The sequence below is a fragment of the Pongo pygmaeus genome, chromosome 13 (genome assembly GCF_028885625.2).
Source record: "Pongo pygmaeus isolate AG05252 chromosome 13, NHGRI_mPonPyg2-v2.0_pri, whole genome shotgun sequence".
NCBI classification, from domain to species: Eukaryota; Metazoa; Chordata; class Mammalia; order Primates; family Hominidae; genus Pongo; species Pongo pygmaeus.
In genome coordinates, this window is record NC_072386.2 from 103,090,200 (window position 1) to 103,104,915 (window position 14,716).

Consider the following 14,716-nt stretch of genomic DNA (forward strand, 5'->3'; position numbering starts at 1 on the left):
TCCAGCCTGGGGAACAGAGCAAGAGCCTGTCTCAAAGAAAAAAAAAAGAAAAGGAAGTAAAACCACCATTTGCTTTGTTAAGATTTATAATGCTTTAAAAATGCTAAGGCAGTAAGTAGACATTTATTATTAATAATTGGTAAATAGTAATGTCAAGTCAGAAATAAAAATCACAGGACTCTTATTAACTATAGATAAGAACTTTTAACATTTTGATGTTTTATTTTGGACTGCTTCCTTACAAAAATGTACTTCAAAAACTAATCTAGTTATATTTACCATTTTGTATGTTTATAAAAGATCTTTAGTTTTTGAAAGTAGATTTTTATGTAGCTACACATTTTTCCATTGCGCAGATGTGCCAAAATCTATTTTATAATGCTGTTGTTAGATTGGATTTGTTTCCAGTTTTTTGCTTTTATAACTTTGCCTTAAAGAACATCCTTGAGGATACATTTTTGCATACTTCTCTGATTAAATCCTTAGGATACATTTCTAAAAGAGGAATTCCTGGGTAAAATAAAAAGAACATTTTATTTATTTTTCTTATATATACATTTCCAAAGTCCTATTGATTTTTATAACTTGCAAATATAATATGTTCATATTACAAAACTTAAAGTCCCATGGAGCTAATGACTAACCAATGTGATGTGTCTCCTTCCAAATTTTTTCTATGTAATTATAAATCATTTTATTTTTTATATAAAAGTTGGAATGTTGCTATGCATATTGTCCTAGAGTGAATTTTTCTTTTTAAATTAATATATTGTGGAACTGTTTTCATGTTAGCATGTAGAAGGGTAACACATTTTTAATGACCGCATGTAAATATATATATATATGCACAATTATTTAATCATTCATCTCCTAATGGGTTTTGGTGATCATCTTTGTTCATTTATCTTTGCACACTTGTATATTTCTGCATTTAGTCAAAATTACCCACCGAAAAGTTGTACTGATGTAGACATCATTCAGTATTGGCTGAGAATGCAAGCTCCCAGCAGCCTGGCCAACATTTAGATGTGGACCTTTTTGTATTTTTGATAATCTGGCAAATGAAATATATCTCATTTTAATTATAATGCCTATTTTTTAATGCATTTTGTTATTTGTATTTGTTCTGTGAATAATTGCCTGTCATATCCTGGGCCCTTTTGCTAGCAAGTTATTTTTCCTGTTGGTTTGTAGGAGCTTTTCATATGTCCTTGGTTTATGTTTTATAAGTATTTTCTCCAGTTATGTTTATTGTCTTTTAAAATTTGTTCAGTGCAGGATTTTCCAAATTTTTTCACATCTACTCATCTATATTTTATACCTTCTGGGTTGTGTTGTGCTGCGAAAGCCTTTCTTTCCTCAGTACCAAAATCATGAAAATCTGTCTTCTTTAAGGAAACAGTTTTGTTTTGTTTTTTTTTTAAAAAAAAAGAGCGATTTAGATATGTGGATTTTGTGTGTGTGTTATGAAACAGGTACCTAAATTTGCTTTTGTTTTTGCTTTTCCAGCTCTACCAATTATACCTTTATTGAAGAATCCATCTTTTCCCAACAATTTGAATTAGTCTTTATTATACCCTCAGTTTGCATACTTGCAGACCTTTTCTGGATTCTCTTCTGTAGCAATGATCTATTTGTCTATTTCTTACAAATACTAACTTACAAATAGTAATTTACAATTTAAATTATAGTGGTGTTATGATACATTTTTTTTTTTAGGGCAAGTCCTCCCAATTATATTTGAAATTGCCTGCCTTTTCTTACATAGTTACTTTCTTAAACTTTAGAAACACCCTAACAAGTAACAACAGAAAAGGGGGGATTTTAATTAGAATTACATTTACTTAAAGATTACTTGAAGAAATTAAATATCTTTATAATATTGAGTCTTCCCATCTAGGTTCATGGTATAACTCTTAATTTATTAGGTTTGCATATACATTTTTAAAGGAATTTTTAAGGATTTTTAAATGTTTTCTTATTGAATTATACAATACTTATTGAAGTACTTATTATACTTACTGAAATATAGCTTGATTAATTTTTGTGACGCTAATATATTGCTGTAACCACCACCTGGAGGGAGACATAGAATATTACCCGAACCCCAGGGGCTTCCCTCATGTGCCCTCCCTTACCGCCCTAAGGTAATCACTGACTTCACCATAGAGTCATTTTATCGGGTTTTTAATTACATAAATGAACCCTTTCAATATACTCTTCCGTGTCTGGCTTCTTTTGCTTAACATTATGTTTGTGGGATTCTTCCATGCTTTTGTATACAGTTCACTCCAGTAGTCCACGCCTTGTCACTATTGTATAATAATTCATTGTATAGATATTTTATAATTTTATATGCATACCATTGTTTATGGGGTCCTAGGGTTATTTCCAGTTTGAGGCCATTTATTATTTGTTGTACTATTATGCTTTTAGGAACACTCATACATTCATGATATGTACACATTTCTGTTGGGTATATATTTAGGTGTAGGATTACTGAGTCATAGAATTGGTGTGTGTTCAACTTTAGTAGATACTGTCTATATTAGTGTCCAAAGTGGTTGCACAAATCGACGCTTGTACCAACTTAGCAAGAGTGTTCCTGTTGCTCCATATCTTCACTATCACTTGATATTTGCAGACTTCGTTTTCCATTTTAGACATTTCAGTGAGTGTATTTTATATTTCCTGGAATATTAATATTTCTATGCAAGGCCCGTTTAAATTTTGTCCTTGTTTTTTTTTTGAGATGGAGTTTTGCTCTTGTTGCCCAAGCTGGAGTGCAGTGGTGCAATCTTGGCTCCCTGCAACCTCCACCTCCTGGGTTCAAGCGATTCTTCTGCCTCAACCTCCCGAGTAGCTGGGATTACAGGCGCACACCACATGCCCGGCTAATTTTTTTTGTATTTTTAGTAGAGACAGGGTTTCACCATATTAGCCAGGCTGGTCTTGAACTCCTGACCTCAAGTGATCTACCAGCCTTGGCCTCCCAAAGTGCTGGGATTACAGGCATGAGCCACCGCGCCTGGCTGTTTTGTCCATTTTCAATTGGACTATCTCCCTTCTAAATGATTTTTTTCCTTTTTAAAAAACTTTTAAGTTCGAGGGTACATGGGCAGGTTTGTTACATAGGTAAACTTGTGTCATGGGGGTTTGTCCTTCTAAATGATTTTTCAGATAAATGTACCACAACATCTTCTGCCACTGTGTGGCTTGCCTTTTCACCTCTTAATGCTGCATTGTGATAAATGTCTGTTTTTCATTTTAGTGGAATTCGATTTATCCACCTTTTACTTTTGGGATAGTGATTTTGATCAATCTTTTACTTTAGGGGTAGTGATTTTGATGTCCTGTTTAAAAGTGCATAATTATCCCATGGTCATAAAGCTGGTCTCCTGTGTTTCCTTCCTTCCTTTATTGTTTTATCAGTCACATTTAAGTCATGATCCATTTGGAATTGTTTTTTTGTTTATGATGTGAGGTAGGGATTCCGTTTTCTCATAGTGTGTTGAAGATGTTTGTGTTTGTGTTTATGAGCTCAGTTGGCCTATAATTTTCTTTTACTGTATTGTTCTTGGCTTATTTTTGTATAAAAGTTATGCAGTCCTGTAAAAGAAGTGAGTGTTCCCTCTTTTTCTGTTCACTAGCAGAGTTTGGCAGTTGGAAGAATTTACTGGTGAAACCCATCTGAACCTGAAGTTTTATTTTGAGATTCTTTATTGTGTGTGTGTGTGTGTGTGTGTATTTATATATATATATATATATATATATATATATATATATATATATATATATTTTTTTTTTTTTTTTTTTTTTTTTTTTTGAGACAGGGTCTGGCTTTGTCACCGAGGCTGGAGTGCAGTGGTGCAATCTCGGTTCACTACAACCTCTGCCTCCCAGGTTCAAGCCATCCTCTCACCTCAGCCTCCCAAGTAGCTGAGACCAGAGGTGCATGCCACCACACCTGCCTAATTTTTTTGTATGTTTTGTAGCGATGGAGTTTTGCCATGTCACCCACACTGGTCTCAAACTCCTCAGCTCAAGTTATCCACCCACCTCGGCCTCCCAAACTGTTGGGATTACAGGTGTGAGCCACCACATCTGGCATCCATTTCTCTAATGGGTATAAGACTATTCAAGCTTTCTTTCTTATTCAGTTTTGGTGAGTTGTGGCTTTTCTAGATATTTGTCCCTTTTATCCAAATTTTCAAATTGATTGACATAATCAAGTTGTTCATAGTATCTTTTTACTGTCTTTTTACTATTTGCAGGATCTATAGTGATAATTAACATGTTTTTCATTTCTGGTGCAATAGTTTGTGCCTTCTCTCTTCTTCTTGCTAGTTTATTAGTCTTTTCAAATCCACCTCTTACATTACTTTTTATTATAAATTTCTTTCCCATTTTATTGATTTATGTTCTTAATTGTAGTGTTGCCTTCCTTCTACTTTTTTGGATAGATTTGTTGTTCTTCTAAATTTCTTGGTACAGTTGATACTCACCTTTTCTTCTTTTGTAGTCTATGCACTAAATTGTATTATTTTCTGTTTAGGCAATAACTGCATTCCACAACTTTGACATGTATTGTCATTATCATTCAGTTGGAAATATTTTCTAATTCTCATTTTTTTTTCTTTTACCAGAAAGAATTGTTTATTTTATATATATACTATACATATATTATATATATTTTTGTATTATATTAAATAATATACTCATATTATTATTTAGGAGTATATAATTGCTTGTCAAATTATCTTCTTGTAATTGATTTCCATTTTATTCTACTTATATTAGAGATCATATTCTGAATTATTTAATCCTTTGAAATGTTGAGACTTGCTTTATGTCCCAGCATTTCTATGTTGGTAAAGGTGACATACAAACTTGAAGAAATGTGTATTCTGAAGTTGTGTGTGTTGTTCTTCTTTATGTATCAATTAAGTCCAGTTTGATATTTGCATTGTTCACATCTATATCTATACTATTGTTTTGCTCACTGTTTTGTCAGTTGTGGGAAAAGATGTGTTAAAATCTCTTATCATAGATTTGCCTATTTCTCATTAATTCTTTCAATTTTTGCTTTCTATATTTCTATACGCGTTATCAGATTCATACGAAAATCTAGGATTGTTATATATACCTTCCTGTTGAATTTTAAAACCTCCCTCTTTATTTCTAGTAATACTTCTTGTCTTAGTCTGTTTTGTCTGTTAGTATATAGGTATACCAGCTTTCATTTGCTTATTGTTCCTATGGTATAACTTTTTTCAACCTTTCGCTTTGAATCTTTATGTTCTATTTGTTCTTATATGTAAGGTATATTTTTCCCCCAGGAGAATATAGCTGAATATTGTTCCTTTGCCCAGCCTGACAACATTTATCTTTTAATTGGAATATCTATGATAATGGATATATTTATGTTTAGATCTATCATCTTACATTTTTTTAGTCCCATCTGTTCTTTATGCCTTGTTTTTGATTAAGCAAGTCTTTTTTATCCCATTTCCTCCTCTGTCAACTTATAAGTTATACATTATTTTATTCTTCTTATAGTGTTACCATACAGATGTAAACATGCACTCTTGCATTATTAAGATCTACTTTAATTTTGTGTTTTCATCATTTTTTGGACAATGCAAGAACTTTTCAAAACTAGCTTCAGTTACCCTTATTTGTGTTATTATAATATTCTATGTATATTTAAAACTCCACAAGACGTCACTAGTATTGTTTTAAACAGCTTATTCGTTGAGAATCACCTACATATTCACACTTTCCAGTATTTTTCATTCTTTTCTCATTAACTTGCTGCCATCTTTTTTCCTTTTGCCTGAACATCTGTGTTTATTTTTTATCACTTGACTGCTAACAATGAATTTGCTCATTATTTTGTGTGACTGCAGCTGCATTTTGCCTTTATTTTTATTTTTTATTTTTATTTTATGTTATTGTTTTAGATGGAGTTTCGCTCTTTTGCCCAGGCTGGAGTGAAGTGGCACGATCTCAGCTCACTGCAACCTCCTCCAGTTTCAAGCGACTCTCCTGCCTCAGCCTCCTGAGTACTGGGATTACAGGTGTCCGTGAACATGCCCGGCTACTTTTTGTATTTTTAGTAGAGATAGGTGTTCACCATGTTGGCCAGGCTGGTCTCAAACTCCAAACCTCGTGATCTGCCCACCTCGGCCTCCCAAAGTGCTGGGATTACAGGCGTGAGCCACTGCACCTGGCCTTACCTTTATTTTTGAAGGATGCTTTGCTTAGTATAAATTTTAGACTTGTAGTAATTTTATTTTAGCATACTAAAGATATCATCTGTTTTCTGGCTTCCATCATTTCAGTTGAAAAATCAGTCAGTCTGATGTTGTGCTGTATAAGGTAATTTGTCCTTTTTTTCCAGTTTCTTTTTAAACTTTCTCTTATGCTGGGCCAGGCGCGGTGGCTCACGCCTGTAATCCCAACCCTTTGGGAGGCCGAGGAGGGTGGATCACCTGAGGTCAGAAGTTCAAGACCAGCCTGGCCAACATGGCGAAACCCCGTCTCTAATAAAAACACAAAAATTAGCCAGGCATGGTGCTGCGTGCCTGTGATTCCAGCTACTTGGGAGGCTGAGGCAGGAGAATCGCTTGAACCCAAGAGGCAGAGTTTGCAGTGAGCAGAGATCGTGCCACTGCACTCCAGCCTGGGCAACAGCAAGAGACTGCATCTCAAAAAAATAGATAAACAAAAAATAAAATTGTCTCTTAATGTGGTGTTATGTGGGAAGTTGAAAAAAATAAAAAAGGCTGGGCACAGTGGATCACACCTATAATGTCAGGATTTTGGTAGGCTGAGGCAGGCAAATCAGTTGAAGCCAGAAATTGAGACCTCCCTGGGCAACATAGTGAGACCCCTGTCACTACAAAAAATTTAAAAATTAGCCAGGTGTTGTGGTGCATGCGGGTAGTCCTAGCTACTCAGGAAGCTGAGGCAGGAAGATCTCTTGAACCCAGGAGCACGAGGCTGCAATGAGTGATAACACCACTGCACTCCAGCCTGGGTGACAGAGTGAGACCCTATCTCTAAAAAAGAAAGAAAAGAAAAAGAAAATTTTGTCTTTGACTTAGATTGTCAGCATTGTTATTCTATGTGCCTACATTTAGTTTTCCTTGTATTTATTTTGCTTGGTTAGGAAAGCTTCTGGAATCTGTAGACTGAGGTATTTTATTTTGGAAAATTCTCACCCAATATTTTTAAAATATTGCTACTTCCCCATTCTCTCTTCTCTTTCTGGGACTCTTAATTACAAGTGTGTTGGATATTTCACTATGTCCCAAATGTCTATTTTGCTATTTTCTCTATATTCTTTTCTGTGTTCTCTATATTCTTTTCTCTCTCTGCTTCAATTTGATTGTTTTCTATTGACCTTTCAGTTCACAAACCATCTGTTATATGTGTTAAACCTGCTTGTTACCCATCTATTGAATTCTCAATTCATTATTGCCTTTATAATAATTTTTAAAGTTTGAAACAATCTTAAACTCCAAAAAGTTGCAAGTGTATTACAGAGAACATTTTTTTCTCAACCAATTTTGAAATTAAGTTGCCAGCCTGATGTAGCAACACCTGCAAGTGATTTCCTGTGATTTTTCTACAAATAAGGACATTTTCTTGCATAACCATAATATACTCATCAAAATTAGGAAATTAACCCTGATGCATTCTTTCCCTCTAAACGTCTATTCCTATTGAAGTTTTGCCAGTTGCCCTAACAGTGTCTTTTATTGGAAAAGGATCTAATCAGAATCATGTATTGCATTTAGTTATATCCTGTTCCTCAGTCTTTCTTCGACTTTCCTTGCCTACTCAGACTGCAACATCCACCTGTGCTCTGCCACCCACATACACACAGATGCCATCCTTATCTGCTCAACCTATAATGCCCTGCACTGGGCCATCCTCCCAACCAGAGACACCTTCCTCACTCCATTCAACCTTTAACATTTCATCCTAGGACACCCTCCTACATGAAAGCCTTCACGCTGCTTAGGCTATGACACCTTATGCCAGGTCACCCCCATGCATGGAAGGCCTACTCACCCCAGTCAGGCCCTGACTTTTCACACAGGGCCTCTCCCCATGCCTCCCCCTGCTGCATGGATGCCCTTCTTAACCTGCTCAGATTATGGCACCACATACCAGGCTGCTCCTCCATGGACACTTTTTTCTCTTGACTCAAGCCTTGTAACTGCTTGCCAGATTGCCCCCATATAATGTAAGATATTTCTCACCCTAGTGAAGTTCTAATACACCTCACTGGGCAATTCTCCTATGTAGATGCCCTCCATGCCCTTACTGGAGGCCATTGCATCTCCTTCAATACACACATACTGTGGTATAAATGTCTTACCTCATCCTGCCCTACCAACAACTTTAAAAGTGCATAGTTCAGGAAGAAAAGGGAAGAAGAGGAAGAAGAAGAGAAAAAGGAAAGAATTCTAGAATTTCTGTTTTGTTAATAGATTCCAATGCTCTAGTAAAATTCTCTGTCTTTTCATTATTTTCTTTAACATATTCAAATTATTTTTGTGTCAGAGAACTTGAATAATCCATGTTATCTGTAGGCCTATTTGTATTGCCTGATCTTTCTCTTAGTTTTCATTCATTTGGTCTTGTTTTATGGTGTGCCTGTTAACTTGTTATTGAATGCTGGCCATTGTGTATGAAAACTTTTGAAGATGTTATCTTCCTCAAGAAAAGATTTAAATTTCTGCTAGCCAGCACGTAAGGTGGGTGGATCACTTTAATGCAGTCAAGACTGATCTATTCCCAGTTTCTGTAACTCTTACAGTCAAGCCCTTCCTGGATTTCAAATGAAAGCTGGATTGTCCAAGGCATCTCTCCTCTTTGGAAGGCCCCCACCTGAATTACAATTTTTGACTCCTCAGTGCCATGCAATTGCCTCTTGGTGATTTCTTTCTGCTTGGCTTCTCTGCATCGTTTCTCTATATGTGGCTTAGGATCAGCAATTTCTGGAAGGAAAATTATATGCAGAGTGTTGACTCTTTTTCTGTGGTTTCCTTCCTCCAGGATCTCAGTCTCTCAAGCGCTGGCTGGCTGCTTGGTAGCCCTGCACTTGAATATTCATGTACCTGTTCCACTGAGATTACTGTAGACTTCAGGCTGCTGCTTTCTGTTTGGGTTCTATGTCCTGCACTGCAGCTCTGCAAATGCCTTAAGAGAAAAACATGGTGACCAGAGCAGGAATCACCTCTATGTATTTCCCTTCTTTCTGAAATTTTTGCTTCTTGAGTTCTGGTTCCTTTGATTGTGTTCCAGTGAATTTTATCAAGGTTGATTCTCAGCAGGAAGAAGAGTATAATACCAGCGACTTCATCATAGTCCTAAGTGGAAGTCCTCCACGTGCATGAATTTAAGTTTTCCTTACATCATGCCTTCTTTGTTTGTTCTTTATTTCTTTTGTTAACCTGTTCTAACTTTTGCTAGATAGATTGCAGGTGTTGGATTTTTGGTTCAAGATTTCATTCCATTATGCTTCATCTATTTCACAATTCTTTAAAAAAAAAAACCTTCAATGAGATATATTTTACATATAATATACAGTCCTTTAACAATTGTATTCAGCTTTATTGCCACATTACTGAATGTTAAAAATAAATGTTTGCTCCTCACTATGTCTTATACCCTGTATCTTCCCCTTTGTTCTATCCATTTTTCATTTTGCCGGCAAATATCTGTAACTAATTTTTTTAAAGATAGGGTGGGTGCTTGGATGCTACTTCTTTCATGATTGAAAATATCTTTATTTTGCTCTAGCATTTGAATGCTGCTTTAGGTAGGTAATAAATTTCTTCATTGACAGTCTTTTTCCCTCACAACTCTGAGGAGACTATGTCTTTTTTTTTTTTTTTTTTTTTAGCCATTTGGTGTTATAGATGAGAAATCTGATTCTTCTCACTATGTTGACAGCTCTAGTGCCTCTTGGTGGCTTTTTTTTTTTTTTTTTTCTGCCTACCAGAAAAGATTTTAGAGTTTTTTCTTTGTTCTTAGACTTTGGAAATTTCACCAAGATATGTTTACATGTATGTCTTCTTTCAGTATTTCTATTTGACAGTTCATGAACCTTAATATCCTAAAGTTTCAAATCTTTCTTTGATTAATGGAACTTTTCTTATATTATTTGTTTCATCCTTATACATTTTTCCTTTGAATTCTTAGGATAGATATTCAGTCTCCTGGATCTGTCTTTCATATCTCTTAACTTCACCCTCATAACTTCTTATGTCTTTGCCTGCCCTGTAGGGAAGAGTCCTTCTAGATCACTAATTTGCCTTTAGCCATGTTCATTCTAGTACTCAGCTCATCTGTTGTTTTTAAAATATATTTTTTCAATCATCTTAAATTTCCAGGATCTTTCTTGTTTTCCTATTTTTCCTTTTCCAGTAAAGACTATTCTTATTTTAAGGATGTTATCCTCTCAAATCTCTAATGATATATTTGTAATGTCTAATTTTTTGTCTTTGGTTTTCCGGATTAAGTCTCCTTTCAGGGGGACAAGTAGGGAATGTGAAACTAGCTTCTCTGCTTGCGTAGCTTGGTGACTGTCATGCTACTGGTTGTCCCCATTGCCAAGTGATGCTTATATACTCACATTTTAAAATTCAGGTCTAGATTGATCATTCATGGTAATTGATAGGGATTTTCTTAGCTATTGCTAAAGGCTCCTGTCTGATAACACTTGGATAGACTCATTTCTGCAGGCCGTGGTTGAGCACAGGGTTCTGCAAGTGGACTTCAAGCAGCTATGATAAGTGGCTGAAGAAGTGTTCATGAATAGGCTTCCCTTCAGGGTGCCTGAGCTGGCAACAAGCTGGGAAACTGGAACTGTCCCAGTGATAGACACTAGGAAGGTGTTATTTGAGAGATGGCAGCGTTCAGGGATTTCTTTGCTTTTCTTAGCTGCTTTGCTTTTTCCCTTGTCCATGTCCAATGGGACTGCCCAGAGTTACCTGAGGCAGTGCTCCCTTTCCTTTCTCTGGCCCCTCAGGGTGGCTTCCACAGCAAATATCCCTCACTTCACGCAGCCGTACTTCCCAACACTTGAGCTGGTGGTAGATGATGTAAGGGCATCCGCAGCCTACACTACCACAACCTCATAGTCCCTTCCTTCTCTCACGCCCAGTTCCTCCTCACCTTAAGCTTGGGGTTTGTCCTGTCCTCTGGCAGAAAAAAATCATTCACAGCTTTATTTAGTAGTTCCCTGTTTTTCCTGTACTCAGTTATAAGTTACTACCTTTGTTTCTTCACCAATATAGTCTTTTAAAAATATCCTCAGCAGCATAACACAACTCCTACCTCCAAAATTTTGAAAGCAGTTTATTAAGTAAATGAAATTTAATCCATAAATATAATCATGAACGAACCATATATGTCATTTAATCATTTTCACATAATTTCTGTCCCACTATGTAAGCAGACAAGTATTCTTTATTTGTTTCACTGTGCACTGGGATTTAGGTTTCGTTTTTCAATGTATAGTCTGTGTCCTGTGATTTTAAGAAAATTTTAAAAAGAAATTATTTAGCTGTTTAATGTGATAATTAACTTAATCATGTTTGAAACAATAGTGGTCATCTAAACAAAGCAGACTTAATTATTCTTATTGAAGTTTCTTCTGAGTACATTTGGGGGACCAAGGTATTTTTTCATAAGCACAAGCTAGTATCTAAATTGCATTCTTTACTGAGAATTTTATCTTTATAGTACCTAATTCCTTCACTGTAGTGACTCAAGCATGGAGTCAGAGACCCAGGTTCAAATCCTGGCTCTTCCACTTACTGACTCCATAATTTAAACAGCCCAGTGCCTGGCACAGAGAGGGTACCTTGGTAAATATTGGATGAGTGAATATATGAAGTTACTTACATGTATGAGGCTGAGTTTCCTTGCCTTGAAAACAGGAATAACAAAGAGCTTGCTTATGGATTATAGACAATTTATGTAAAACCTCTTGGCATATAGTAGGCATTCAATTAGTGCTAGGTATAACAATAATAAATTTTATACAAGAGTACTTTTATTAATATCAAGCAAGTCCCACAAGTAATAGGAGTTATCCAGGTTGATGGGGTGGTGAGAGGAGTCTACCTACAAGACACAGTTGCTTTGGATAGTTTCCAGCATGTTTTCTTCCTCTCTTGCTGTAAACATTTGTTAAAGCAGAGTATGTTCAACAGTTCTGTGCAGGATCAAGATTGAAAGAGCAAAGACATAGTCCTAAGCGGCATGCAAACCAATTGAAGAGACCTTCTGGACATAATGAGAACACACTCCTAAAAAATAGTAAAGCAAATGTGAGGCATAGACTGAAGAAGAGAATAAGGGAGTTGGGTGAGTGTGAGGAAAGGTTATGTAAAAGTGGATTTCGAATTGAAAAAAAAGAGGGTATTTTGATTGGCACAAAGACTATGTGAAGGCTGGGCGTGGTGGCTCACGCCTGTAATCACAGCACTCTGGGAGGTGGAGGTGGGCAGATCACCTGGGGTCAGGAGTTCGAGACCAACCTGGCCAATATGACGAAAACCCGTTTCTACTAAAAATACAAAAATTAGCCGGGCGTAGTGGTGGGCACCTGGAGTCGCAGCTACTTGGGAGGCTGAGGCAGGAGAATCGCATGAACCTGGGAGGTGGATCGTGCCACTGCACTCCAGTCTGGGCAACAGAGCAAGACTCCATCTCAAAACAAAACAAACAAACAAAAAAAACAACCATGTGAAGATTGGTCAGGCAGTGCATGGGGAAGGTGTAGTGTGGGTGTCCTGGTGCAGACAGATCCTGGGGACGGTAGGAGACTGGTAGTTTGGTATGGAGGAGACGCTCAGAGGGAGCAGTGAAAGGTGAGGTGAGGGAGGTAAAATGAACCCAATTTGCAGTTCAGCTTGGTCATTGCATTTAATTTTTCACTTTGCTGTTTCCCACAGCCCTAGCCAGTTAGCACCTTGTTTGAATACATTCATCAATAGTCCAGAGAGGGTGAGAACTATTAGATGAAGTGTTTTTACTTTGAGATGCTCTACCTTGACTTACAATTTGAACAGATTAAGCCTGGTTTTTGCAGATCACAGGGTCTTAAGAAAAGCCAGCTAAGGTTTATGAGCTAGTTATCCCTTTGGCAATCAACACTTAAAGTGGACATATTGAGACCTGTCTTTATCTGAAGTAATTATGGCAAGTTAAACCATGTTCCCTTTCATCTGAGGAGATGTGAGCCCCTCTGAAATATTCTTCCCTCCTTCCTATAATTTTTCTCTCACTTGTCATTCCCTTCTGATTCAAAGCTAGTTGATGGGTTGTGGAATCAGGATTTAAACCCCTCTCTCTATCAATTTTGTGAACAAAACTTTAAAAAAAAAAATGCTAACACAGAGCCGGGTGCAGTGGCTCGTGCCTGTAATCCCAGCCCTTTGGGAGGCTGACGGGAGTGGATCACCTGAGGTCAGGAGCTTGAGACCAGCCTGGCCAACATGGTGAAACCCCGTCTACTAAAAATACAAAAAATTAGCCAGACGTGATGGCAGGTGCCTATAATCCCAGCTACTTGGGAGGCTGAGGCAGGAGAATCGCTTGAACCCAGGAGGCGGAGGTTGCAGTGAGCCGAGATCCTGCCATTGTACTCCAGCCTGGGCGATAAGCACGAAACTTCATCTCAAAAACAAACAAAAAAAAATGCTAACACCATTTAATTCAAGGCTGCCCATGATGGTACGCAACACATATGAAAAAGTAAATTACAAATAAATGATAGGTCTTCATGTGCTAAGGGTATATAATTTTTTATTTGCTTTCTCTTTCTTCCTTTCCTTTTGATTGTTGTTGTTAATAGAAATGCTATTTTTTCAGTAAAAATTTTAGATAGAACAGTCTTTGATTTTCAGCATTTATTTTTATATTTCTATTATTGGAATGCCTGCATTGGTACATAAGCTAGTATATATGGCAAAATTGTTGGGATTAAATGCAAGCTTACTACATTGATTCCATGCTATAAATACTGTTCCCTACTTATTCTAATATATATAGATAGATATAGATATACATCTACTTTAATAGACATTTCATGTTTTAAAGTATTGTCTTTTAGAGTTTTCTGTTATTTATCATCCCAAGATGTAATTCTCTAAAGAAGGGAATGGCAAATTATTTTAATGCTTTTATTGTTTTTATTTCTAGCTTATTCCACTAAGCTCAACAAATTTCCTGTATTTAATATTAATGATGACTTGAATGATCTGTGTACCAGTGCAGTAAGCCCAAATACTACCAAAGCCACGCGGTACGCCTTGAATGTGTGGCGATATTGGTGCATGACCAACGGGCTCAAAGACCACACAGACATCACCAAGGTAAGGGACTCTTGAGTTTACTTCTTTCAGCCAACTTCACTGAGCTTCCAAATGCCAGGCACTGTGCTAAGCATTGTAGGAAACACAGAACGGTGGCCTTCTGCCTGGGGAAACTTTGGAAGAACATAGAATAGAAAAAATCCACACACAAAGCAGAATTTAACAAGTGTTTTATGAATTTATAGATTGGAAATGCCTGAAAAGTTCAGATGGATAAATTAATTTCAGTTTGGTAAAACTGGAGAGAGAATTGATATTTAAGTGTTTTTTTTTTTTTTTTTTTTGAGGAAAGGTAGGATTTCGGTAGAATT

At 36.6% G+C, this 14,716-nt stretch overlaps 1 protein-coding gene across 3 annotated transcripts in view; it reads left to right on the top strand.

Annotated features, from left to right (window-relative positions):
- KIAA1958 (KIAA1958 ortholog) overlaps positions 1–14,716 on the top strand; it is a 175,480-nt gene that overhangs the window by 141,476 nt on the left and 19,288 nt on the right. For all 3 annotated transcript variants that reach the window (XM_054500532.2, XM_054500529.2, XM_063650293.1), the window contains one exon: positions 14,233–14,405. In XM_054500532.2, the coding sequence (XP_054356507.1) occupies positions 14,233–14,405 (173 nt within the window). The remainder of the gene's footprint in view (positions 1–14,232; positions 14,406–14,716) is intronic.